Here is a 27527-nt window from a genome sequence, read left to right on the forward strand (position 1 = left end):
GCTTTAAAAACTTGAGTTGTATTTCAGCTGAACGTTGAGGATTTACCCCCACAGGCTGGACACTGCTTTGCTGAGCTCGAGTTCCCTTAATTTCAGCAGACGGTCAAACGTCCCCTGCCTCGCCCTGCACCCACACTTTTAAGCTTCCAGGGAGAGTGAGTTAGAGGTCTGCGTTTGCGGCCCGCTTCAAACTGCGGAGGCCCAGCCGTCTGCATCTCCAGGGCTTCGCGAAGCACCAAGGACCGGGAGAGAACGCACATCACCCTCGACCTTCGGAGGCGATGTGGACCTGGAGGAGAGCAAAAGCTACCCATAAACACCGCCAACCGCCCTCCGCCGCCCCACTTCCCCGATGGCCTCCCGGCGCACCGCGCACCCCCCACCCTCCGAGGGCCCGCAGGCATCAGGCTCCCGCGCCCGCCGCCACTTCCGCCGGGCCCCAGGCCACGCCCCGCGCCGCCGCCCGACCCCAGGTCCCTCCCCGGGCCCCAAGCGCCTGCAGCGGGGGCTGCGCCTGCGCGTTGCCGAGCGCGGGGCGGGGCGACCCGGCCCGGCGGCGGAAGGGGCGGGGGGGGCGGGGCTGGACTTCCGCGGCCACGGGCGGGTGAGTACGGGGCGGGGGTTCCGCGCGGCGTCAGGAGTCGAGCCGGGCTGCGGCTGCAGGCCGCCGGGGGGCCAGCTCGGCGTCGGGGGCGCCCTCTGGAGGATCTGGGGAGGGGGAAGGAAGAGGAGACTTACGGAGTTGGATGATGTTGGGGATGCGGGAAACGTGTGGACAAGCAGGCCATGGCAAAATGGGTTCAGAGGGAAGGTTGGTCTCTTAAAGAAGGGAATTCTCTGAACAGCGTTTTAAAATTTCCTCATTTTGGACAGGTTTGTGAGTTTACCGTTGTGCCGCAGTAAGGCAGTTTTGGTAAGGTAGAGGCTGGTCCCTTGCCGCTGCCAAGCCTGGCGAAAGGTTAACCAGAGGATGGGTCGGAAAAAGGCACAGTAGTCCAGTTTAGTTACTACCGAAGAGGGAAATTAAAACTCATGTTTTACGGGATAAAATGTAGGATAGAAAAATAGGGTTCACACTGGAAGTCACAAACAGCATCTAGGTTCTGTCAGATACCATGCTGGGCATGGACTAGGTCCCTTCCAGCAGACATACTGTATTCAGATAATTTGTATTTATCATTAGAAAGTGAAAGATAATCTAAGCCAAAATGGCATGAAAAAATTTAATTATCTTGAGAGTGGTGCCCTAATACTTATACTTTGGAAAACAAACACTACTATAGCTTTTCCAAGTCGGTAGAAAACCAAAAGTCTCCCAAAGGCCTGTGCAGATTCCTGATCCTTTTGGGTTCTGCAATGTCCAGAACATTCTTTTATATAGTAAAAATTGCGTATCGTTTTGTGTTCAAGGTGATGAGAACCAGGACAATTTAGTTCTTTTACGGGCTGTATTCTATTAGGAGAGACAAAAGAAACGTGAAAAGTTATGTAATCATAAGAAATATAAGTTACGGTTTGAGATATTTGAAGATGTTGAAAAACCTACATTTGGCATGGAAAGTGCTGGTGAGTGCTTGAAACATGTACCCTTCAGCTGATTGTTGCCACGTGGGAACGTGGGCCCCTCATACACAGATCTGGTTTTCTCCCACAGGGGCCAAAATTCTCTCTCTGATTTCTCTTGATTTTTAATCAATTCAGTTACGCACTCACACCCCCTGTGGGCCAGGAACAGGCAGTTTGTGACGTCTGCAGGTTATCACCTGAGTACTCAGAAATAATTGCAATTAAAAGAGGAAAACATTCGTGGAAACTGTGATAGGAAGGGATTTAAGAAAACAGTGGGGTTTAAGCTGGGTTGAAAAGGAGAGGTGTCATGGAGGGGAAGGAGTAACGAGTAAGTAAAATCTCAGTGGGGAAAGTGAACAGCAGGTTTGGAAGGTAATGAGTAGACTCTCCTTAAGAGAGGTCTGAGAAGGCAAGTGCGATAAATGGAGGAAAACTGGTTTGGGAAACCCTTCAGTACCAGACTGGACTTTGTCCTCGAGCACTGGTTCTCAAATTTGAGCTCACATCAGAATCACCTGGCTGGCTCATGAGATGGTGGCAGGCTTGGTCCCCACCTCCAGAGTTTCTGATTCAGAAGGTCTGGGGTGGGGCTTGAGAATTTCCCTTTTTTGAGCAGTTCTCAGTTGATGGAGATGCTGCCAGTCTGGGGACCACACTTTTAAGAACCACTGTCCTAGGGTGTGGGAAACTATTGGAGGCATTTGAGGTGGATAAGTAAGGAGATCACATTCGTGGTTCAATACCAGTCTTGCTGTGACATCCCAGATGGAAGACTGGGGAAGGGAGGAGAAGGAGAGAAAGGAAGGTTCCTTAATTTGATTAACACCTGTTGATGGCCGGCCCTCTCATGCACACAATTTCATTTCATACTCACTCTGACCCTGATGTGTAATTCTTAGTATTTTCATTTGAGAAGTAGTAGAGATTGCCCAGGTCCCATAGCAAGTCTCAGAGCCCCTTAAGGCTAGTTCAGATTTGAACTAGGGTAGTAGCAGTGGAAATGAATCAGAACATTGACTGGTGATGGAATTTAGAAAATTTGAGGCTTCCCCAGATGATTGAAACCTAAAAGTAGAAATTGTGAAATATGAGTCTTAACAGGGAGAGTGATAAAAGGTAAAGTGGACAGAGAACTTTAGAATATTCCCTGCATGAATTCAGTATTTGTTCTGTATTATTCTTCTATAGCAATGACCTATTTAAAAGTTACTTGTTTAAAAAGTCATTCTTTTCTACCAAAATTTCCTGAAATTATTTGAAAAGGAAAAAGTAAAGCCTCCTGTGGGGGTGGTGGGAGATGGTAACCAGATTAATGGCATCTGACAGCTTATCTTCACATCAAAAGTGATTAGCATTGAGAACTAGAAACACATGGTATAACACTGCTTTGCCTGTATGAGCTGTGCTGCGGCGCAGACACTGACCTAATGTATTGATTTTGGAGATCCTGGATGCTTTTTCTTGCCAGAGTAGTTATTGAAATTGAGAATATTCATTGGATCAATTTCAAGACAAATATTCCAAGTCAGACTGGCTGCTGCCGAGCAAATTTTTAATGAAGGAAAACATCCATATATTGAAATCAGACTTTAAGAAGGAAGTCCTAAAAATATATTTATACTGTGAAATCTAGAAAAATGTAAGTTTTCAAACATTGATCAACTGAGCATAATGGAGTTATTGACCCATACAAAATTATAGCATATGTTCATTCATTTATTCTGTGAGTGATAAACTGTGCCGTGCTCCACTGATAACTCGGGCTAGGCAAGACTGGCATCTTAAAAAATGGTCACAAAACAACGTGAGCAGCACTGTGATAGAGGGATGTGACCAGTCCATGATGACAGGAGAGAGAAATGATGACTGAAGGGGTGTAGAAGGGCGGCCAGGGAACTGTTTATAGAGAAGGAGGCTCTTGAGTTGATTCTTGAAAGCTGAGAAGGAATTTGTGAGATGATTAAGGCATTCCAATCAAAAGGAACATCATGGACAATGGCCAAGATGTATAAGAATGTGGGTTTTTCTGGGACCTTCGTGCGGATCAGAATAGTTAACAGCATATGGTAAAATTGGAGGGGGGGATCAACTAAGTTGGCGAGGTGGAGAAGAGCACTCACAGAGTATGAAATATTTATGTAATGACTGTCTTGGCTGGATTGTAAACTTCGTGATGTTAGGAGCCATGTTGGACCCATACACCAATGTATTCCAAGGCCTTAGCAGAGTGCCTAGCTTATGATAGATTCTCAGTAAATAGTTGCTGAATGAATGAATGAATGAATGAATGAATGGCTAAATCGCAGAAAAAAATTTTTTTTGACAGATATGGTAGAGGGAACTTTTAAAGTATTTTAAGCAGTAGAGTAATATAGTCAGATTTACATTTTCTGAGGATAAGTGGTAGTATGGAAGATGAATCAATAATGGCAATAGAATGGCTGTAGTAGGTTGTGCCCATTGGTGGATTGCAATCTGCATTTTAAGAAAAAATAGAAAAGAGTAGTAGAGTATATCACGTGTAATAGGGTTAAATAATGTTTTGTAAAACTTTTGTTTCAGTTATGTATGCCTGTGTGTTGACTGATGTAAGTGTATTTCTTCCTATGGACTTTGATCAGAGTTTGAAACTCATTATGGTAGAGAAATGTGGGCATGATGGTGGAGAGAATGGAATGGATATAAAAGATTTTGGAGGAAAACACATGTGGAAGACAAACACCTTAAAATGCTGCTGTCCATATACACCCTCTTGCTGGGGAAGGGATCACTTATCCAACCTATTTTGGTATTTTTGCCTACTTGATGTTTTTCATTATATATTAAGCTGACATTCTGGTTTATTTGGAATGGCAGTGCTTTGAGGTATCTTACTGAGTGTTGTAAATGCTGCAGAATTTCTCTTACTCTGGTAGTGCTCAGTATAAAATTGTAGAGTGAAATCATACTCTTAGGAATTGTGAGAATTCGTGGAAACAGTTTGATTATTGGCCAAGTTCTTTGATTTCTTTCCATAAGAAAGCAGGAAAAGGCACTTAGTTACACGAGCAGGTGGGAAGTCCTTCTCCCTACCTGCATGATTTTGCCACTCTAGTAGACTTAGTGTGTTCTGCCTGTGACATTTAAATAAGGGCAGAAAGGTGTTCATACAAGGCAGAGTTATATTGGCTTTTAAAAAATTTACGGACTCCTTTAAAATCTGGTTGATGTGGTTAAACTAATGAGTTTAAGTATGTTATGCACTTAATTATCAGGCGCGAATTATTCTGTGGAGCAAGAAAACATTTAAAAATTTTAGAAATTTGGTCTGTTCTGTCACCTAATAGATTATTGGGATCTCCTACTGATATGGTTTGCACAGAAAATGTAAACTAATTTTTCATTTTGGCCTAAGGAAAAAAAAGAGAGAGAGACACAAAATGAAGATGAACAGCCTGCCACGATCATTCCATACTCAAATGTGAAAGGTTATTTGGTGTTCCCTCAATGTGTCATGATGCTACTCCTCTTTTTATATGAAACTCTAGAGTTGACACCCTATAGACCTGGCTTTATGAAATCCATACTTTTTCCCAAGTTCTGCTGCTGGTTGTGAGGCCTTGGTCAGTCAGCCTAGCCTTGCAAGCCTCACCTGTAAAAGAGAATGTCTTCTGCTGTCGTGAGGCTCAGCCGAGGGAAGGCACGCATGAAAGCTCACGTAATATACATTCAGGAAAAGGTAGCAGCCACTGCTCTGCCATTCATATGGTCCAGAGGGTTTGAGGGCACCGAGAAAATCAGCCCTGAGGGAGAGATTTGAGGGCATAAAATCCTAGAATTATGTGCATCTGGATAGCTTTCTGGTTTTGGCAAAAGAATGATGTAAAATGGTATCCTTTTCCTGGCTCTTTCTTTCCAGTTAAAGACCTTTTAAGATTTCTGTTGGCATCAAAAGGCAGGGAACTTCACAATCCCAAACTGTGATAAACCCTGCTATAAACCATGAGCTTGTCAGAGAGTTGGTATGATCTTCTGAGAAAGACCACAATTAAATTGTGGTAAGAGATCACAATTCTAAATGTTATAGCAAAATCTACAATATATGCTATTTATTAGTTTTAATTATTAAGGAAATGCTGTTTGCATTGTTTTAAGTGGACATATTTTCATCTAGTAATGCCCTTGTTACTGGGTGTTGATCCTTTACAAACTTATCTTTATGTTTTTCTGTTTGGGAAGATTAGTTAGATGTCAAAGGCGCCTTGATTCAAATCAGGGAACTTAGAAGGTAGGATGTTTTTAGTAAAGATTCTCAGATCACATACTTGTTACTCAAACTTTTCTTTATAGTGTATTTGATCAACATCAAGTAGATTACGAATCTTAAAAAAATAACTTAACAGGTTACTGTGTGCCAAGCACTGTGCTGGATAGATAGTGAGGAAATAAAAGAATAAAGTATTGTTCTTTCTCTGGGAGGATCGTCAGCTGCGTTGAGGGCTGAGAATTGGCGGGAGTGGGGGGGGGAGGGTTTAAATAGAAAAATTAGAGAATAAGACGACAGACCCCCTACCTGAGCTATGAATAAAAGGCTGCGGAGCACTGAGGATAGAATAGTTAACTACCTGGGAAAGGTGGGGGAAGATGTGTCTTAGAAGAGGTGATGTTTGAACTGAGTGGGTGTTTGTTAGGTAAAAAGTGGAAGATATGCATTCCAGACACCTAACTTTTATTATAGCATATAGATGGTTTTAAAAAAACTACCACGCTCAAAAATAGTTACTAACCCATGTACGTCACATTCTTTCAGAGCACTGTTGAACTTCAAATCTTAATGTGATTCTGATAGAATCTCTGTGCATAGAGGAGTAGCTAAAACACGATTATCACTTTTTTCATCTTGCAAATAATTTTTACTAGGTTTTTGAGTATATATGCTAATTTTATGTCTAATTTAGAAATTGACATAAATATGTCTTGGATGTAATACTGATGGTCTGATAACTGGTTAAATTAAGGACTCATCAAATTTGCTTCCAATATTATGAAGAAATCTAAATGCAGAAGGAAGCAAGTTACTGGTCATGGTAGAGATAAAAATTAAATTATGAATAGGTATTAAACATTTCTCATTAAAATTATAAAAATTCTAAATTTTATCTTTAAAAATATATTTTTTTAAACTATAGCAACTGTAATGGTTTTGCTGCTATAACAAATTACCACAAACTTGGAGGCTTAAAATAACATAAGTTATTGTCTTATAGTTCTGGAAGTCAGATGTCTGATATGGGTCTCACTGGGCTGAAATCAAGGTATCAGTAGCACTTTGTCAATCCTGGAAGTTCTAGGGGACAGTCTGTTTCCTTGTCTTTTCCAGCCTTTACAGGCTGCCTGCATTCCATGGCTTCTGGCCTCTTTTACTCCATCTTCAAAGCCAACAAGGGTGGGTTGAGTCCTCCTCACATGACATAACTCTGCTCTTCTCCTCTACCTCCTCCCGTTTTAAAGGACCTTGCTGATTACATTGGGTCCCCCTGGCTAATCCAGGACAATCTTTTTACCGTAAGGTCAGATGATTAGCAACCTTAATTCCATCTGCAACTTTAATTCCCCTTTGCCATGTAACATAACATTCACAGATTCCAGGAATTAGGATGTGGACATCTTTGTGGGATCATAATTCTGCCTGCCACATATGCTTCTTTTTAAAAATGAGAGGGAATTCGCTGGTGGTCCAATGGTTAGAACATGGCTTTCACTGCCGTGGCCTGGGTTCAGTCCCTGGTTGGGGAACTAAGATCCCACAAGCCACAGAGTGTCGCCAAAATAATAATAATAATAATAAAAAATCAGAAAAATACTGATCAGCCGAAACCAGTATATAAGCACCACAGTACCACTCGTCCATAAACGAAATTAACACTTTAACATAGGTATTCCCTGTGTGTGTGTGTCTAAAAACTTGTGAAAATAATGGAGGCGTGCCTCCTTATCTCCAGTTGCTCTTTTGGTAATCTCATTTTGCCTCTTAGGTTTAAATGACACCAAAACACAGATGATTCTCAGATTTACACCTCGGCTCTAACCTCTTCCTGAGACTGATAAATGCATCTGCCTACTCTGGATCCCACTTGGATATTTCTTAGGGATCTTAAGCTTAAAGTATCTGAAACTAAATGCCTAATCTAACCTTCCACAGTCTTCCCCAACTCACTAAAAGGCAACTCCATCTTTGCCGTGGCTCAGGATAAAACCTGGGCCTCGTCCTTGACTGCTCTCTCTCTCTCCCATCCATGTCTCATGTATTACCAGGTCCTGCAGAACTCACCCAGAATCTGACTTAACACCAGCCTGCCTGGTCCAAGTCACTGTCATCTCTTGTCTGCGTTATTGCAGCAGTCTCTTAACTGGTCTTCCCGTTTCTGTTCTTGCATCTCCATCAGATCCCTTTAAAACAGAAGTCAAATTAGGTTTTCCTCTGTCCCATGGCTTCCCATTTCACTGAAAGTCAAAGTACATCTATAAGGTCCCACATGTGACCCCCTCTTTGGCCTTCTCTCTTACACTTTCCTTCTTGCTCATTCGTGGCCAGCCACACTGACCTCCTTATTTATACATCTGTTGTCTGTCTTCCTTTACCAGGCTGTTGGCTTCGTGGGGGCAAGAACTTTTGTTCTATTTGATCACTGTTGCATCCCCAGTGCTAGATTGTTGCATGGTACATAGTAGATGCTCAAGTATTTGTTGAACGAATGCTTTATAATCTTGTTTCTCTTTCTCATGATATTACTTTGCTCTTTTTGAACACAGTTTTGTTGGGTAACAAGAGATAGTCATGGTAAGAATTAATTAAATGGCATATTTTAAATCTAATCCATTTTTTGGCTCCTCCTAATGCTACCACCATCACTGTACACTGAAAATATTTCTTACCGCTTTGGGAGGGGCACAGTTACTAATATCTATTTCCCTCTTAGTCAAAGGAGCTTTCCTTTACTCTAAACAATTTATTAAGAAAAAAATGCCACAGAGAGTCAAAGGTCCTGGCTTTGCGTCCTGGCCCTGCCACTGGCTGTGACCATAGTCACCTAACTCACTCTTGGTTTCCCCTTATTAAGTGAGAATAACAACTGTCCAGCTGTCCTCATGGAATTGTCTGGGAGAATAAGGTGTTTGAAAATGGCTCATAAACTCTTGAGTGACAGACAAATGGGAAATGAAAGAAGTTCAGATTAGCATTTATTTTTAACAATTGCGATGTGCTAGGCTCCATGGCAAGCTTCGAGGTTCCTAACATGGACAAGAGGGTCGTGAGACTGGCTTCTCTCTTCCATCCCTTAAGGCCTTGGTCCAGGTCCCCATCATCTCCTTTGGGTCTCTGCTAGGCTGGGCTGTATGTTACCAGGATCTGGTCGCTCTTAACTTCTCTCCACTGCTGCTGTTGTTATCTCCTAAAAACCAAAGTCGATTCGGTCGCTGGCCTCCCTAAAGATCTCTGTTGTTTCTCCTCCGCCAAGACAAAATCTACTTCCTTGGCCTCAGTTTACATCCTGATCCAGCTTCATTTTTTATCACTAGTCCCATATATATATGCTAGGTTTTTGCTTTATTGAATTACTCAGTCTTCTCTGATATGGCAGGGAAAAGAGCAAGTCCCAGCTCAGCCTCTGTACAAGTATGTCCCCAGCCTAGAAGGCCTGCCTCATCCTTCTTCAGCTTTGCTTAACCTTTCAGACCCAGCCCTGACATTGACTCCTCTGTGACTTGAACCTCCTCCTCCCCCAAGAGAGTTAGTTTCTGTAACCTTGCTGTTCCCACAGGAAACTGTTCTTTCTCAGAACACAGTGTGTATTGTTCTGTGAGCTGTTGAAGTGCTGAGATTATGTCATGTAGGGTAAGATACTGAGGCAGTCCACCTGAGGAGGGGTAACGGATTGAATGGTGGCCTCCAAAAAGATACGTCCACATCTTAATCCCTGGAACTCGAGAATGCAGCTTTATTTGGAGGAAGGGTCTTTGCAGATGTAATGAAGTTAAGAATCTTGAGGTGAGATCATCTTGGATTATCTGAATGGGCACAATTCAATGACAAATGTCCACACAGAGGAGAGACACAAAGAATAGGCCATGTGAAGACAGAGGCAGAGATTGGCATGAAACAGCCGTGAGCCAAGGAGCCCCCGGTGCCCTCAGAAGCTGGGAGGGGCAGGGAAGAGTCCCCTTCCAGAGCCTTCGGAGGCAGTGTCGTCCTGCTAACACTTTGATTTCTGACTTCCAACTCCAGGACCATGAGAGAATACATTTCTGTTGTTTTAATCCACCGATTTTGTGGTAATTTGTTACAGCAGCCTTAGAATAGTAATAGAGAAGTTTATAGTACAGTGACTGGAACATAATAAAATATCATTGTCACCACCCTCAAAACCATTATCATCACTGTTATTCTTGTAACCAACCTGGTCTGGGACCTGGAGGGTAGCACCTGCTCAGAAAACACTTTCTAGTCTGCTGGCAGTGGTGGTGGTGTGGATAAGAAAGAAGTGTGTTTAAAGGCGGTATCAAAAGAGAGCTTCCAAAGTAGAGCTCCTCTTAATTTTTGTTTGTTTGTTTTAAATGTCTTTTTGTGTGTTTGTGTGAGGGTGGTAGTAGATGTTTTAAAATTTTTTTAGAAACATTTTTACACATTTAAAAATAAATTGTCCTTTTAGAATAAGACTAATAGAAAAATGGTGAGCAGTTATAGTTCTAACAATAAAAAGAATCTTAAAAGATTTCTTCCTTTTCCTAATAAAACATTATTTAGCTAAAATTAATTTTGTGCTGGCTTTGGAAGACAATTTAGAGAGGTACTTTGGAGCAACAAGGTAATTTATTTCATTGTGCTACAAGGTACTTGAAAACCAAAAATTTTGAATAATCATAAATGCAAACTTGGCAGGTGTGATATATCATTTGTCTGTAAATTTTAGTCCTCTACTGGAAGCTGGTTCTATGACCTAATTTTTACTACAGTTTTATAAATTGGTAGCTCAGTAATAAAAGCTACTGTTTATTGAGCTCTTACTCTGTGCTAGGCGCTGTTCCCAGCTTTTTATATGAATTAACACGTGTTCTCACAGGTTTCCTAGTCTTTTATCTATTCTCTTAACTCAAGAGGAAGTTGAGGTACAGAATGGTTAAGTAACTTATCAAGGTCATTATAGCCAAAGTGGCAGAGATGCAGAGTGGCCACGGCTCGTAACCTCCACACTCTCCTGACTCAGTGGACCCTGTCAGCCTTCGCTGTCTAATACATTGTCTGAAGCAGAGACTATCAGTAAGTCTAAGTGAAGGGTCCTCAGCCAATTCCATAGTGGCTCAAACTTTAGTGTGCTTACCCATGGAGATTCTGGTTCCTGGGGCTGGGGGTATATGTTTTTAATAAGCACCCAGCTGTTCCTCTCCTTACTTTGAGATACACTGGATCAGGTTCCGGACAGTCCTCACAGTTCATTTCACACAAAGGCTTGTGGTGGTGATGGTGGTGCTGGTGGTGGTTTGTGCGCTTACGTTAGGCTATTCTTTGCATATGTCTGCATTCCAGGTGAGTCTATTGAATACATACGTGGATATAAACTTTTGCCTCAATGCCTAATCCCCTTTATAAAAGGCCAGCATCAGAGGGATTTTTTTTTTAACCTTTTGAATAAGCTTCAGAATAGGGTATATTCAATCTGAGGAAAGTGTTATGATGTAAGGTTTGTAGACAGAAGAAAATAAGCACATAAAATTTCTACCCTAATGGGTTTTTCTGTATTTGTTTTTTATGTTTAAAAGAAAATTTTCGTGTGCACTGCACTCCACAGCAGAGCAGTAGTTTCATGATTTGGGTTACTCTGAACATTAACTGTGGACAAGGAGGGAGTCTTCACTCTTAAGTTTACTACCAAACCCCCTGCTCGTGTGTGTTTTAGAATCTAGGGAGAACATCAAGCTTGCAGTTTTACGACTTCAGGATCTTAGTTGTATGTTGAACTGGCAAAATATGTTTTTCTTTCTCTTAGGGAGTCGCATATCGCACTGAACCAAAAAACGTCCAGCATTTTCTTCAGTTACAAGCGAAATGAATATTCCCATGCTGCTCCAACATCCTCACCAGCACTTCCTTAAAGGTCTTTTAAGAACACCTTTCCGACGTTACCACTTCATCTTTCACACAAGTACTCACTTCAGATCAGGAATCCCGTGTGCTCGGCCATTCAATTCTCTTGGGCGCCATTGTGCAAAGTGGATGCCTCCGTCAAACGGTTTGAGAAAATTGTGTCTACAAACAACCTTAAGGGAACAGACAGAAGGACTTTCTGATAAAGAACAAAGACTTGTGGATAAGCTTTATACTGGTGTAATCCAAGGGCAAAGGGCCAGCTTAGCAGAGGCCATAACTCTTATAGAATCAACTCACAACAGGAGAAGAGAGTTAGCCCAGGTCCTTCTTCAGAAGGTGTTAGTCCACCACAGAGAACAAGAAAAATTAAATAAAGGAAAACCACTAGCATTTCGAGTGGGTCAGTCTTTGGTTTTTTGTTTTGTTTTGTCTGTCCAGTAAATATTTTTCTAAATTTTCTCTCTTCTTTTAAAATAAGTCTAAATAGCTTATGATCTAATGGGGATTTTTTTTTTCCTTGCAGAATTTTGGAATGAATTTGCCTTTTCTTTGCAAATATTAGTCTTGTTATGTTGGGAAGAAATGTCATACCATTTAAACCAAGGCTATGTATTTTAAGAGCATAATATGAGATTTCTATTTTGGCAGGGGTCTTGCTGAGGCTCACAGAATAGAAACATGCGCAGGAAGAACTGTTCACCAGTTTACTCTTTTCTCTCAGTAGAACTTCTGCTTAACAGTCTAAAGTGAATTCCCTGTTGTTGTGGTTATATCAACCATAATTATCCTTATCACATTTCAAAATTCTACTTCTTAGGTGTTTCATTAGTCTTTCTCTAGGCAAGTCTCCCTTCTTTCAGATCTTTTTTATTAGACTTTCTGGAAATGGCTTGGCTCAAAGCACAGCCATCTCAGTACCAAAGTGGATTTTATAGGAGACACCATGTTCATTTGCTGTCTAAAAAATCAAATGTTCACTTGACTTCTTGAACAATTGACCTGTTTCTGTAATTCCAAATAAGCTTGTTATATTTTCAAAATTGTGCATTATAGAACAATCTAGACACATTTGACCAGAAGGAATTAATAAGCAAGTCAGTTTGGGGAGGAATGAGCACTTTTCATGATGGCAGATTAGGTGATTCCAACCAACCCTCCCACTTAAAACAACTTGAAGTGGCGACCCAAGCGCAGATCTTTTGTGAGGAGTGAGTAAATACACTTAAAAATGGACCGGCATTACGTTAGACTTTTATATCTCAGTTTATTTGCAGTATGGGCTCTAAAACTTTCTAGTTTTTAGGGTAATGGAGCCTGAATGCTTTAAAGAGAATTTCAGAAAGAGCTCACCAACTGCTGTTTGTACTAGTCCACATTTCCCCCACATTTTATTCTTCTGCCCTCCCTGCGGAGACTATGGTTGTTAATAATCTTTGTGTATTGTGGACAGACAAAATAGCAAGCTCCCGAAGAGAAATTCCCCTTATGATAAAGTATTTACTTAGTAGGCTGTAGAGAATCTTTGAAGAGAAAATGTCCAGTAATACCTATAGGTAACGAGCAGCCCACACATAACTCGCAAATCATAAATTTGCAGCCCATTCTGGTTCTTCCATCTTGACCTTATGAGGCAGATAGTGAGTCTTTGTTGCAGTTGTTTTATCACCATCGTAAATAAAGGCAACAAATGTTTATTCAACAGCCATTAAGACAGAGACCTGCCCTGATAATTGTGGGGTGGAGCCAAGCATACCATATGCCATACATACTTTTGAATGTAGTTACAATTAAGTGCTTATGTTTTATAGACTTTATTGGACATACAATTATATATCTCTCTGGATGCCTTGTGCTGTTCTAAACATATTGCAAAATTAACTCATCTAATCCTCACAATACCCTGAAGAAATGGGTGCTCTTATATCTGTTTTATGGTAGAGTATTCTCAGGCACAGAATGATTAAGTGGCTCTCCCAACATTGCACAGCTTGTAAGAGGCAGAGCTAGAAACAGAACTGGCCGACTGGCTCCAGAGTTTGTGTTCTTACCTGCCGTGCTTTACTAACGCTCCAAGTTGGGGAATGTTCTGCCTTTCTTAAGATAAAATTTTTTTTATCAAGATTCAGTTTACATTATTTTCTTTGAGTTGTGAGTGAGATGAAAAAAATTATATTTCGTAAGTATAAAATTATTTTCTCAATCACTGGGGATTTCTGGAGTAATGAGTTGTTTTTCCGATGGGAACATAGCATGGACAGAATTGGGGTGGGTGGAATAATTACTGATCATGATGAGAGGTGGGCAGATGTTGTATTTAGAAATTCAGCACATTAACAACATAGGCAATGAAGTCTGCCCCAAAAGGTCTGCATTATAGTAAAAAGGCAAATCACATTTTGTAATTTCTAGAAATGAATCTGGTGAACATATGGAACTCAGAATTGTTTCCTCCCTGTATCCCTATCACTCAGCGACTAGATAAATAGGTAGGTTTTCATTTACTGCTTTAGGAAATGTTAAACGACATTAATGATGGTTTTAATAAATTAGGAGGAATAGAAGGTAGTCTAGTATTTTAATAGAATGTATCATGGTGCTGATTTCATTTATTTCATTAAATTACAAAGTCTGTCTCCACCATAGGATTGTCTGGGCCTCCTGGTGCTGGAAAATCAACCTTTATAGAATATTTTGGAAAAATGCTTACTGAGAGAGGGCACAAATTATCCGTGCTGGCTGTGGACCCTTCTTCCTGTACTAGTGGCGGTGAGTATCGCTGATTCTTTGTAAATTGTAGAGCAGGGCCTCGTGGGGCCGGCTCTGTGTTCCAGTTTAGGGGGAATTTGCACAGACGGGTGACGTCTCACCTCTCGCCGAGTCTGGTCTCAGTGAAGGAAGGGCGTTCTGGGGGGTGAGGTGGAGGCTGAGGGAGGTGGTCTGGGGCATTGGGTTCCCCAGAGGAGGTTAGCCTACAGGTCGCCCAGGAGCAGCCTGGGTACTTAGAGAACTAGGAGAACAGGCGCCAGAAGCTGAAGATGATCAAAAGCAAAGGTCAGCCCTTTGTCTGTCACACCTGAGGTGCAGCCCCTCCTCCCGCCTGTTGTCTTTCCTGGCTGCAGCAGCCCCTGTGCAAGTCCGAAAATGGCTCCTCTCTCATTGATTTCCTCATGTTGTTATAAGTTCTCTTAAGCTTTAAAAAAACAATCTTCATGCTCTCACTTGTCACCTGTTTATGTTGCGTGTTCAGTTGAACAGAAAGCTCTTAGAGGGACCGTGTGATATACTGCTGTCCCCGGCAGCACTTAGCCTAGGACGTGGGACATAGCGCTTAGCAATTACTTGCTGATTTGAGGTCACGCAGTCACTCAAAGTTTAATTTGCAGCTCATCAGAGATAAAATGAATAAACTTAGTTCCCCAAAGGATAATTTAAGGGAAACATAAAGCATACTATATAAATACTCTGGAAAGCTTTTTTTCCCTTACCTCTCTTTATGATTTAAGCATCTTGCATGACAGTTTTTCATTTAACAAGTATTTCAGCACGTACAGCGAGACCCCGTGCAAAGGTACTATGTTTAATGGTGAATAAGACGCAGTCCTCTTAGTCTTCTGGAGCTTTATATCTTGTGAGGGAAACGGGTGCACGCAGGCCATTACAGTGTAATGCCTGTTGTGAAGGGGGAAATACAGGGTGCTTTGTGGAAGGGTTTGGTTTATATCCTGTGGATTTCATGCTAAAAAATAAAGACGACATCGTCATATTTCAGGGACTTTAGGTCCGTAGAGAGGTGGACAGCAATTCCTGTTCCCACCCATTGAGAAATTTAGCTGAGAACATTCAGTTTTTGATTCACTATAATGAAAAGGGTAACTGTAAAATAAAATTTATACTCGCACAGTTCGAGATTAGATCCGTGTCAATGTATTATCTTTTTTTAATAGTCTAAGAACTTTGTGAAAGGTAAGTACTTGAACAAAGAATTTATGTACAGTGGCCCTCATTTTCATATAGGTGTGAAGGCTTTCCCCCACCTTCACAATACCCTAGGAGACTTGCACTAGCAAAAAGAAAACAATAGCTTGATAAGAGTAGCAGAAATGGTGACCTTAAGGTAATATGATTAAAGTTGCATTGCTGTGTGGTTCCTAACCTTTCTCAAACCAAAAATGAAGGTCCTTTTCTCAAGTAAAAATACATAGACTTTGAGAGAAAAAACTATGCAAGGATGAGCAGGACACTCTAAGTATTCAGTTTTACCTTATCATTGCAACGGTACATACGTTTGAAGATAACATTCCATTGAAGTTTGAGAAGCCTATCGTCAGTCCTTGTTGTGCTTTGGACTCACATGCCCCCTTGCAGTGGGCACTTGGAGACCTCCCTAAGAGTCTGCAGTCACCAGTGTTGGATTCAGTGGCAAAGACAATTATATGGGAGAGTAAGTCCCTAAATGTTTGGTTCAGTGTGTTAGGACCTATAGGATAATAATTTAAAGTATAGCTTTGGCAGATTGTTGACTAACACAGAGATGATTTCACTGAGAAAATTACTTTAGAACAAAGTTTTAGGTACAGTAAATAAGGTAGTTGAGCTCTGTGGCAGGTGTACACTCTAGAATTAGAACCTATGAGAACTTGAAATTGGAATCGTCAGGGAAAAGATCATATCCTTAAGGAACGCCTCCATGTTTAGCATCAGCTTTGGAAAACTTAGCTCTCAGCGGAGTGAAAATTAAAATTCAGGTTAGAACAGCACTACAACTTCAGATGTTACTGTGTAGCTAAAGGCAAGAAGGTAAAGGTAATTTCACTAGTTCCAGGGCTCTCAGTCTCCTAGAATTTGCAGGTACTGGTGTTTGCCAAATTACTGCAGTAAACGCTGGAACAGCAGCAGTTCTGTTCTGCAGATATTACATTAACTGCCTCCTGTGAACAAGCATTTAGTATACAAAACATGTACGACATGGTCCTGTAGACAAGCAACTGAGGTTACAGCTGAGTTTCTCAACCTTGGCACTAATGACATTCTTTGCTGTGGGCAGCTATCCTGCACACTGAAGGGCGCTTAGCAGTATCCTTGGCCTCTACCTACCAGATGCCAGGAATACCCTACCCCTCAAGTTGTGACAAGTACAGATCTCTCTACATATAGCTAAATATCCTCTGGGGGAAAAAATCACCCCCATCTGAGAACCATAAACACAACAACGTTAAGAGGACAGTAGAGAAACCACCCCGAAGGGAATGGAAGTTTGGTTTGGGGATTAGTGAAGCTGAAACTGGACAGGTAAGGTAGGCTACATTCTCAGGGCCTCCAGTGCGAGGGTGAAGCATCTGAACCTCGACTCAGAGCTATTATAGGTTTTGAGGGGCTTGAAATGTGAAACAGATTAATTTGGCATCATTACATACACTGTTCTGGAAAAAAGCTTAATAATATGAAATACAGTTTGATGTTTGGGGAGAAAGGTCCTAAAGCACTTCCCCTAGGAATTGGCCGATTGATAATTGGCCCGTATAGGTGTTCCATGATTATAAGATGTATAATCTGTGTTTTAGGGTCACTCTTAGGTGATAAAACCCGAATGATTGAGTTATCAAGAGACATGAACGCATACATCAGGCCGTCGCCGACTAGAGGTACTTTAGGAGGTGTGACAAGGACCACAAACGAAGCTATTCTGTTGTGCGAAGGAGGGGGATATGACATCATTCTTATTGAAACCGTGGGTGAGTGTGACTTTCTACTCTGTAACAATAAAATGCTATTAAAATGAATGCTGAGTAAAGATGAATGACAGCTAATTTCATTTTGTTCATTCAGCAGACACTTAAACTAAAGAGGTAATTAAATGTAAGCTATCTCAGACTCTGTAGGAGATAAGAGTATATAGGCTATAATCCTTACCCTTAAAGAAAAGAAAAATGAGCTCTGTGTCTGGATAACTGTTATACAAGGTGGTACGTTTTCAGTGCTGAAGAAGGACTGTCAGCATTAGGAGGACCTACGGAAACACTACTTCAACATAACACCCGTTTTATTTGAGTCATATGTCTGCAATATTCACTAAGAAAATTAATGTAGTCGGGCACCTCATGTTTTATTTCATCTTTATATCCCCAGCATGTGCTTACACACAGTGAAAATACTGAAAAGGAAACCCCAAGAACTTCACATTCCTGTGGGGAGACAATCTATCTTATTAACTGTGTGATCAGTGTTTGTGACACAGCCAGACTCAGATTTGGGGGATCAGGGAAGACTTCAGGGAGGAGGTGACAGTTGAACTCAGTTTCGAAGGGAGAGCTGGAGTTAAGCATGGGCTGAAGGGCATTTGCCGAGACACAGAGGAGTGAGTGGACGCAGCCCAGTCAGGGCACTGCAGTCTGCACAGGATCCTGAGAGTGTGGAGCACGAAGGCAGGGAGTGCGGAGATGGGCTGGGGGCCAGGAGTCCACCGTCTAAGGGCGGATGGAGGAGAAGTTGCCCGAGTGGTGGTAGGAGAGTCAGGGGGGAAGAGGATCATAAAAATCATGCATATTAACTAAAACGTGCATTTGACTGCTTGTTCCAGGGCCTCAAAATACCTATAACTCAAACAGGAAAGAGGTTTTTTGGAGTTTTGGTTTGTTTGTTTGTTTGTAAATGAAAGAAGCCTGGAGGCGGCAGTCCCAGCAGCAGGCATGGTGGTTCTGTAGTGCCCTCAGCGCCCTGGGTGTCCTCTCTCGGCTCTCCATTCTTAGCACGTAGTTTCCAACCTCAAGGTAGCCCATGGGTAAAACATGGCTGATGAAGCTCTAACTCACCTCTGTGGTCCAGGTAGAAGGAAGGAAGAAGGGGGAGTGAGGAAGGGGTAGGCAGAAGAGGTATACCTCCTCGCAGGCTTAGCGCTCTTGAGAGAACTTTCCTGGAAACGCCATCTAATGACTTTTGCTTTCACGCATTATCATCTCTGGCTGACAGGGGGTCTGGTGGATGTGGTCTTTCACCTGGGACCTTGATGCCCTTCATGATCCTGGGGGAAGGAAATAGGGAAGAATAAACATTGAGTGGGCACCCTGAAGTCTCTGCCACACCAAGGAAGGAGAGGGTTTGAGGGTACTCTTAGTGGAAGTCAGATTTCAGTGGATTGAGGTTGATGTGAAGTAATCGAGTGCTTGACAGGGAGCATAAATTGCCTTTTTCCAGAAGTGTAGCTGTCGAGCAGGCAAGTGATGAGTGGAGGAGGTTGTGAGTTTTTGTCTTCTTATTTTCTGGTTGTGTTTGGTCTCCAGATGAGAAAGACCCGAGCCCAATTCATGTGATGTTCTGAGGGACCGGAGCCTGTAGACAAGGGAAGATTAAAGCTAAAGCAGAGCCAGGGCCCGGGGAGGTGGGAAGGAAGGGAGGCCAGTCTTCAGCTGATGGTTCTGACGCTGGGCCTGGAGAGGAGGCAGCAGGGCGGAGTTTCTGCTTCTCTGTGGAGGGGGGAAGGAGAGGCTGAGGACGTCCCTGCCTCTGCTTGGCCGTGAAGCAGGTACCACGGTCATTGTCATATGGGGAGATAATGGAGCAGTGAGCAGCTGTAGTAGCCACTGTGGGGAACAGGAAGGAAGCTGCCTGAGGGCGTTCAGGGGCATCGCTTTTCTTGGACCGCGGGGAGAGTGTAGCCGATGTTGGAGCCCGTGACCCTCTGGTGGCGCCTGTCCGCACAGTGGAGGGATTCCTCCAGGATGCTTATGGAGGAGAGAACACAGACAGTAGGACTTTTCCATGGGTGGGCTTTGCAGGGCTGACAGAAGGATGAGAAGGCAAGAAAGCTGCCAGACGTGGTCTAAGGTTAGAATCAGGTGCTCAAGCTGCTCCCCCACAAGAGGGAAGTCTGCGAAGAGCAGCTCCAGCGAGGAGAGAGCGCGTCCACGTCCTCCATTCAGTCAGAGACTGAGCGGGTGGGAGCGAGGGCGGGAGAGAGTTGGGGAGGGTAACAGCTTTGCTCTTCGGATGAGGAGGCAGTGGCATTTGATACGTTGTCAGAGGTGCTGTTTCAAGTGGGAGCAGGTTGAGTGTGTGATGGTAAGTATGAGTGAATGAACTGGAATGGAAGTGATGGTTGGGGTAGTTGAGAAGGTCAAATTCCTGTGAATGTTTTAGTATACAGTTGTAATTTAAAATTTCAGGTGTGGGGCAATCAGAGTTTGCCGTTGCTGACATGGTTGACATGTTTGTTTTACTGCTGCCGCCAGCAGGAGGAGATGAATTGCAGGTAATTCTTTTGACTTTTTCACCGCCCCCCCCCCCCAAACACAAGTATACATCTCTGAAAGTACGAATTCCCAGTGTTGTGGTTTTTTGTGAAGTAAGTTGATATTAGTATAGGGAAAGAAACATCGTTCACATTGGCTAAAATTCCTGAGTCAAAGGCAAATTCTATTTTTTTTCCCCAACTTACAGTAGTAGAACTTATGACCTTGAGCTAATCATACAACTTAGTCTTTCCACCTGTAACATGGGAGTGAGTAAAATGCAGGGATAGCTCCAGCCACGAGACCACGTAACATGGGTGTTTGTGCTGCAGTTGGTTGAAAAGCTCCTCATGAGATATTCCTTTGTTTTTAGCTAGGATCCCACTGTCGTAGTTCATATATTGTAGAACAGGGATCTTCCTTTCCTCCTGCAGTGCAGGTCTGTGCACAGCCTTCACAGGGCAAGGGCACCATCCTCTACAACACTGCCTTCACTCCGGACACCAGCAGCAAGCCTGGGGGTTCCCAGGCCACCCATGCCTCTGACTGGCTGCCAATGTGGGGGTTCCCTTTCAGGTTCGATAATTCACTAGAATGACTCCCAGAGCTCAGGAAAGCACTGTGTTGCCAGTTAGCGTTTTATCATGAAGGATACAGATCAAGACCAGCCAAATGAAGAGACACAGAGAGAGAGGTCTGCACAGGTCCCAAACTCGAAACTTCTGTGTCCTCAGGACACGTTTCCCTCTCGGCACATAATGTGTATTACCAGCCAGGAAGTTCTCCTGAGCTTCAGTGTCTGCAAGTTTCGTTGCGGTTTTCTTATGTAGGTGTGATTAACCGACTCACTGTCCACATGATTGAACTTAGTCTCCAGCCCCACCCTCCAGGAAAGGTCAGGCTGCTATCACATGGCTCAAAGGCCCAACCGCCTAATCACGTGGCTGGTTCTTCTGGTGCTGTCAGCTCCCATTCTGACTGATCTCTACATAAATTCAGATATGGTCCTAGGTGGCTAATAACAAGGTCACTCCTATACTCGGGAAACTCAGAGGATTTAGAGGTTACCTCCCGGGAACCTTGGACAAAGACCAGACAAATTCATTATTGTATAACACCTCCCCATCAGTTGAAAAATTCTGAAAAACTAGTGACATTAGACTCTGCATGCTGCAGTTTAGAAACATTAACTATTAGAGTTTAATCATTGAAAGTTATGTTTTAAAATATTTGAAAAGGAATTTTAATCTTAGATGGCAAAAATCTTCATTTTCCAAGTAAAATTTGGCCTTAGGATTTTGTGCAACATAGTTTAAATTAAGAGATGGAGGAGTTTTTAGCCATCAGGTTATTTTCTCCTCAAATGCTAATCGAAAAAAAAAATGCTATATACATTTAAGGAAAACTTCAAAGACTTTGTTTCTGGAAATGCACAAGTTAGTGATGGGGGTGTTTTCTTTTTTAAGCACCTGAATGATGGATGGTTTTGCATCCTGCAGGGTTAGCTCCTGAGTAGAATCCATTAGGAGACAGTGGGAACTGTCTCCTGTCACTCAATCATGTTGTGTCTAGGTGATTTAGTGACTCTAGTTCTGAGTGTATTTCAGTGTGTCAGTCTCCAAATTGGAAAGAGATATTTCAGATGACTTCCATAATCCCAAGGGTCGATACTTTTGAGTAACTTCTATCAAGTAATTGTGATTCCTAGTACCCAGCGCTTGGGAAGGTGCAGAGAAAAAGTTGTAGCATGTGACTTTCAAAACCTTAGCATTAACTGGCATTAAATGTTTTGGATAAATCCCTTTCTTCTCTTTTTTCTCATGAGGGTATCAAAAGAGGTATAATTGAGATGGCGGATCTGGTGGCTATAACCAAATCTGATGGAGACTTGATCGTGCCAGCTCGAAGGATACAAGCAGAGTACGTGAGTGCTCTGAAATTACTCCGCAGGCGTTCAGGAGTCTGGAGACCAAAGGTTAGCTTGTATTTCGTTCTGCATTTTTCATCCCAAGTGGACTATGCACATTAGAAGAGAGGATATAAGTCCCAAGCTAGACATGTAATCAGTCTTTGCTTGTATGTGAGATTATCACTATAAAAATTATGACAAAGCCAGAGTGTGTCGCTATGATTTTAAGTATAATCCTTCAACCACTAGATGTCAAAAACTAGACGTGAGGTGATAGATTAGATTGCTTAATGCTTGGCTCGAGCCATTTGGAAGTGATGGCAAATCCATTCTGAAAGGAACCATCTGTAAGATTATGGTGCAATTAAGACTTGATTATCTAGATTAGAGTTTGAGTAAGAGAGAAAAAAGGCCTTTGATGTGATAACTTTCCTTCCCATTATGCTTGTTGGGTGATGTTTCCAATAAGGGAAAAAAAATCCTATAGTAAGTGATGCAATAATATCGATGTGGACACCTTATCTGTAGGAGGACGCTGTGTTATTAAAGAATAAGCTATAATCACTGTAACGAGAACAACGATGACATATCTTGCCATCAGCTCCCGTCACGCTCTCTGTGCTGCGTCTGGAGCCGTCTTGTCCGTGTAGGTGCCGAGGCTCAGCTCGTAGCACCTGCTGAATCAGGCAGCTCTGACAGAGGGAACGGCTATTTTTTCAACTCAGTTTCATTTTCTGGCTCTCAGGCCTCAGGGAAACCTACATAGCATTGCCTTTCTCATCCTAGTGACCATCTCCCACTTCATCCTTGTTGCTTCTGAAGACCATCTGAGCAATCCCCAGCAAAATAAACCTCTGAGCTAAAAAATTTGACCTTGAATCAGTGTCGTATTTCTGCTTTGCACCTAGTAATCCTAGTAAGTTACCTTAGTATATGTCTCAGTGTGTCTACTTTGACACAGTGATAAAAGGTCTCATTTTTGTTGCCTGCCTATTTCCATAGACTGTAAGACTTAATTGGCAAATGCCAGAGTCCCCATGAAAATGTTTTCTATCATTTTAACTAAAACAGTTCTGGTTCTTCCCTTTTCAACAGGTAATTCGTATTTCTGCCAGAAGTGGAGAGGGGATCACTGAAATGTGGGATGCAATGAAAGAGTTCCAGGACGTGACGCTCGCCAGTGGGGAGCTGACTGCCAAACGACAGAAGCAGCAGAAAGTCTGGATGTGGAACCTCATTCAGGAAAATGTGGTAGAACATTTCAGGACCCACCCCACAGTCCGGGAACAGATTCCTCTTCTGGAGAAAAGGGTTCTCAGTGGGGCCCTGTCCCCAGGACTAGCAGCAGACCTGTTGTTGAAAGCTTTTAAAAGCAGAGACTAATGAAGTGCATGTTATACAATAATTTTATATATACTTTTCATAAAGTATTTTAATATTAAAAGTCACTTGTGTGCTTATATTTTCAGTAATTCTCTTGCGATGCCCTCGGCCTCCTTATCTGTGAACTGTGCTTGGAAAGTCGAAGCGCGTTAGATATAGATGGCAAAGGTCAGGCAGTCAGCAGCATTTGTAAGGTAACTGTCGTATGTTACTCAGCTCCGTTTCCTTCTGTTCTTATACATGGTGGCCTGTAAGATGGTGTCTTCTCATCAGTCACAAGAAGAGAAAGCTGAGGAGGACAGAAAAAGATCATGCCCCTTAAAACATTTTCTTTGATTCTCTATTCTCTGAGTTTCCAGAGAAAATGTAAGCAAGAGTCACCACATTTTTGAAATCTTACTTGAAGCTAGAATAATACACAGTGGGTTTCTAAGAGCTGAAAATCATGATTGACATTTAGCGTGCCAGACTGTTCTAGGAATTTCTGAAATGGCCATGCACATGAGTAACAAAACAGTTGGAATGGGTAGGGATGTGAACACAACTTTAAAGTCTGCTTGTCTAGACTCGTGGATCCCCCATGATAGGTAGGAGAGCCCAAAGGGAACTGGGGAAATCAGCTGCAAAGAATGAAGGTCCAGTCATCCGCAGGACTAAACCCCAAAAAGACCCACATGAGGTCAGAACGATTGAAGCGTTACTCACTTTGAATATTATCAAAGGTTTTTTACTTCTCTTCCTTCTTGGCCATTTGGCTTCATATTAGCATCATAAAAATCTACTTTATTCTTGATGGTAAGGAACAGGTTTTGTCCTCTGGAGGAAGCATGGCACAGTGATTAAGAGCTTGGGTTCTGGCATTGGGCCTGGTGGGTTTAAACTTTAAACCTGGATCAATTACTTATTGGCTGTGTGAGTTTGGACAAATAACCTACCTCTCTCAGTTTCAGTTTCCTCGCTGGGAAAAATGGAATTGACATATTAACTTTATGGGGTTGCTGAGGATGAATGAGATAACTCAGGAAAGTCATTTTGCTGCCCTGATGATACCTGGGAAGTATTCAGAGTCTGCGTGCCATTATTGTTATTATGTGAAAGTTGTGAGTACATGAGGCTGTACAAACCTTATAAAAGGTTCAGTCTTCTCCCATGGTCTTATTACTGCTATCATGCTCTTGTGATATTTTATGTTAGTCTTTAAAGCACCCACTGTAGTTAATTCTTTGAACGTATTTTAGACTATTTGATGGTACTTATAACTATGTACATTTGAATACAGTTATTTCTAACCATAAAATTTCTCCATTGCACAAAATGTCATTCTGGAAATTTCAAACATATTTTATTCTGAGAATATTTGACACAGTATGTCAGCTTTCATTGTGACTTACCCACCTATCTAGAATCAAATTTCTTGATTATTATTTTAGCAAACATTCCTGTGTGTTTTTTTAAAGGTTTGTGTTATTAACGTACCTACCTCATATTTAAGGATTAGGAGAAACTTGGAAAGGTCATCCAGTCAATTCACCTAATTTTAAAAAGGACCACCATGAAACCACCCTATCAGATGAAAAACTGTTTTTAGAATCAGAGGAGGAATTCCATAATTTCCCTTAGTAAGCTGTTACAGGGAATAACAAACCTGTCATTTGTGGTACAATGGAAGCAGCAGTGGGGCACACGCACACCGTATTACAAACAAGGCAGAGAATGGGTGGCACTTGTTAGCTCTAAATTTTTCTGTGCATTTCATCTCAGTTTGAATTGCTTTTAAGTGTTATAAATGTAGTCATAAAAAGCATTAGAAAACCTCCCTTGTGTTCCTTATGTTGTTGTACCATTGGCTATGATATAGAGACCAATTTCCAAGGTATTGTTCACCTTTACTATATTATGCAGCTGTACTGGAAGCTGTGTAATATAGTAAAATATTTGTGGCCTTAAAAAAAAAATTCATGCTCCTTTTATTAAGCTCAGAAATGCCATTGGTCCTTCCCACCTGTGATTCTACTGTGCTGGACCCCAGACCTGGTCAAAAGCACAGGTTTTGACTTAGATACCTGTAGAGTCAAATCTCAGCTCTGTCACTAACCAGCCATATGACTGGGGGCAGGTCATTTCTCCTCTGTATTCACCAGTTTCCTCATCTGTAAAATCAGGGTAAGAATAACTACTTTACAGGGTTGCTGAAATAATTAAATGAGAGACCGTATTTAAATTGCTTGGCACTCAGTAATTGGTAGATGTTGTTAGAAATGTTACAGTAGGTGCTCTTTGTTTTACATAAAACAGATTCTCGTCATTTAATTTTAGTTTGGCCAAAGTACTTAATCTCCCAGTGCCTCAGTTTCCTTATTATTAAATGCGGTTGACAATAGTATTCACCCAGAGTTCTTGAAATGACTACGTTAGGTAATATACATAGAGTACCTGACAAAGCAAGTGCTAAATAAATATTTAACAATGGAGAGTTGCTACCTCTTAGGGTTGTTGTAAGGATTAAATGAGTTCATCTTCCTCTATCTTAAAAGGATAATTCTTTTCTATAAAAAAAAAATCCTGACTTCACTTTTGTCAAAAGCATAATTACTGTTAATTTCCGTAGGTGGGTAAAAATGTGCTGTGTTCCAAACTGAGCTCCAAAATTGGCAGACATTTTACTAAAACAATACCAGATTCCATTAAAATGAATACACTTTCTTGCACAGGTACAGCCGCAGTTAACAGTAGCTATCACAGTGTAGCCTAGCAGGGAATTGTCTCTTCATAATCACTAGGATGGCTGTTTACCTCCTTCCCTAAGCTCTAGTGGCCATTACCCAGTATACACTGAAGACAAAAGCTAGTGAAAAACATACATGTGATCCTCAATGTTCATGTAATTCAGTCTTTAATGCAGAAAAAAAACCAGGAAGAATCAGTGAAAACAATTCTTTTTTTTTAATTAATTTATTTATTTATTGGTTGCATTGGGTCTTTGTTGCTGCACACAGGCTTTCTCTAGTTGCAGCGAGCGGGGGCTACTTTTCATTGTGGTGCATGGGCTCCTCATTGTGGTGACTTCTCTTGTTGCAGAGCACAGGCTCTAGGCATGCGGGCTTCAGTAGTTGTGGCACACAGGCTTAGTTGCACCTTAGTATGTGGGATCTTCCCAGACCAGGGCTCGAACTCGTGTCCCCTGCATTGGCAGGCGGATTCTTAACCACTGCACCACCTAGGAAGTCCCAGTGAAAACAATTCTAACATCACACTCACCCAGTAGACTGCTATCATAGAAGTCACAACGCTGCTGCCAAGAACTAGTGAACTGCAAGGGCTTCGAGAAGAGAAGCCACTCCTGTGATCTATACATCCATGCAGAGGGTGGAGCTCAGCTGCTCCCGGAGCCCGAGAAAGCCACGTGGGGCTTCACAAACACACACTTCCTAAGCCGGACTTCCTGACACTCCTCATAAAGTCCAGTTATCCTCATCTAAGGGATACACCTTGGGGTACCACTGTGACTCGTGTAGTGTGTTAGAAAACTCACTAAATGTCACCATTGTTAATCAGGGAAGACTTAGAAGATGATGAGCAAGTCGAAATTTTCCTTGAAAAAGAACCATCAGAATGAAACTCTAGACTATTTGGTTTTCCTTCCTTCATTATAATATTTTGGTTAGTTGGTTACTAAATTTATGAACTTTTAAAATCCATACAGGGCTTCCTAGGTGGCGCAGTGGTTAAGAATCCGCCTGCTAATGCAGAGGACATGGGTTCGATCCCTGCTCCAGGAAGATCCCACATGCTGCGGAGCAACTAAGCCCGTGTGCCAATAAATAAAAAAATAAAATAAAATAAAAATAAATAAATAAAATAAAATAAAATCCATACAACATGAATATTTAGTGATAATTCCTGCCCCACGAGGTTTATATAAGTTCACCTTTTTTGTCATTAGTAGTATGTTTGATAACAGAATATTAAAATGGCACAAAAGCAGTTATATAGTATTGGGTGGTTTTTTTTTTTTCCAGAAAAAATTTCAACTTGGCCAGGTAAAATGTAGATGATGCTATTGTGAGTCAAAGTACATTAATATTGGCCTGAAAATTTGATGCATAGAGGTGACTTGGGAGCAGTTAATTTTGCTGAGCCCCCTTCAGCTTCTCAATGGAATGAGGTGAGGGCACACCTAAGTCGGTAAACTATTCTACTCTCAGCAAGTCTGAACGCTTAATCTCAGTTAATGTTGCCTTTAACTAACACAGAGGCAGTCATGCAACCTCGTCCTCAAAGCTCTGTACCATCTGCGTGGCCAATTTGAGGTGTG

General features: G+C 41.9%; 1 protein-coding gene across 7 annotated transcripts; it reads left to right on the forward strand.

The window, feature by feature from the left end:
• Positions 1-578: 578 nt before the first annotated feature.
• Positions 579-23273, forward strand: MMAA (metabolism of cobalamin associated A). Of its 7 annotated transcripts, none has more exons than XM_057725507.1 (7): positions 579-604; positions 11595-12095; positions 14339-14461; positions 17257-17427; positions 19855-19940; positions 21746-21895; positions 22925-23273. In XM_057725507.1, exons 2-7 carry the CDS (start codon positions 11654-11656, stop codon positions 23210-23212), a joined length of 1260 nt encoding a protein of 419 aa, XP_057581490.1. In that variant the 5' UTR covers positions 579-604; positions 11595-11653; the 3' UTR covers positions 23213-23273. The 7 variants fall into 7 exon arrangements, with proteins under 7 accessions (XP_057581490.1, XP_057581493.1, XP_057581494.1 ...); XM_057725510.1 differs by having other exon boundaries at positions 11595-11702; XM_057725506.1 differs by lacking the exon at positions 579-604 and adding an exon at positions 1471-1566.
• The last annotated feature ends 4254 nt before the right edge of the window (positions 23274-27527 follow it).

The sequence above is a fragment of the Hippopotamus amphibius genome, chromosome 3, assembly GCF_030028045.1.
Source record: "Hippopotamus amphibius kiboko isolate mHipAmp2 chromosome 3, mHipAmp2.hap2, whole genome shotgun sequence".
Classification (NCBI taxonomy): domain Eukaryota; kingdom Metazoa; phylum Chordata; class Mammalia; order Artiodactyla; family Hippopotamidae; genus Hippopotamus; species Hippopotamus amphibius.

Excerpts from the sequence above, each read along its gene's own strand:
- MMAA (XM_057725507.1), top strand. The coding sequence starts at position 11,654 with ATGAATATTCCCATGCTGCTCCAACATCCTCACCAGCACTTCCTTAAA. Across the intron at positions 12,096-14,338 it reads ACCACTAGCATTTCGAGTGG|GATTGTCTGGGCCTCCTGGT; the intron begins GTCAGTCTTTGG and ends TCTCCACCATAG. Across the intron at positions 14,462-17,256 it reads TTCTTCCTGTACTAGTGGCG|GGTCACTCTTAGGTGATAAA; the intron begins GTGAGTATCGCT and ends TCTGTGTTTTAG.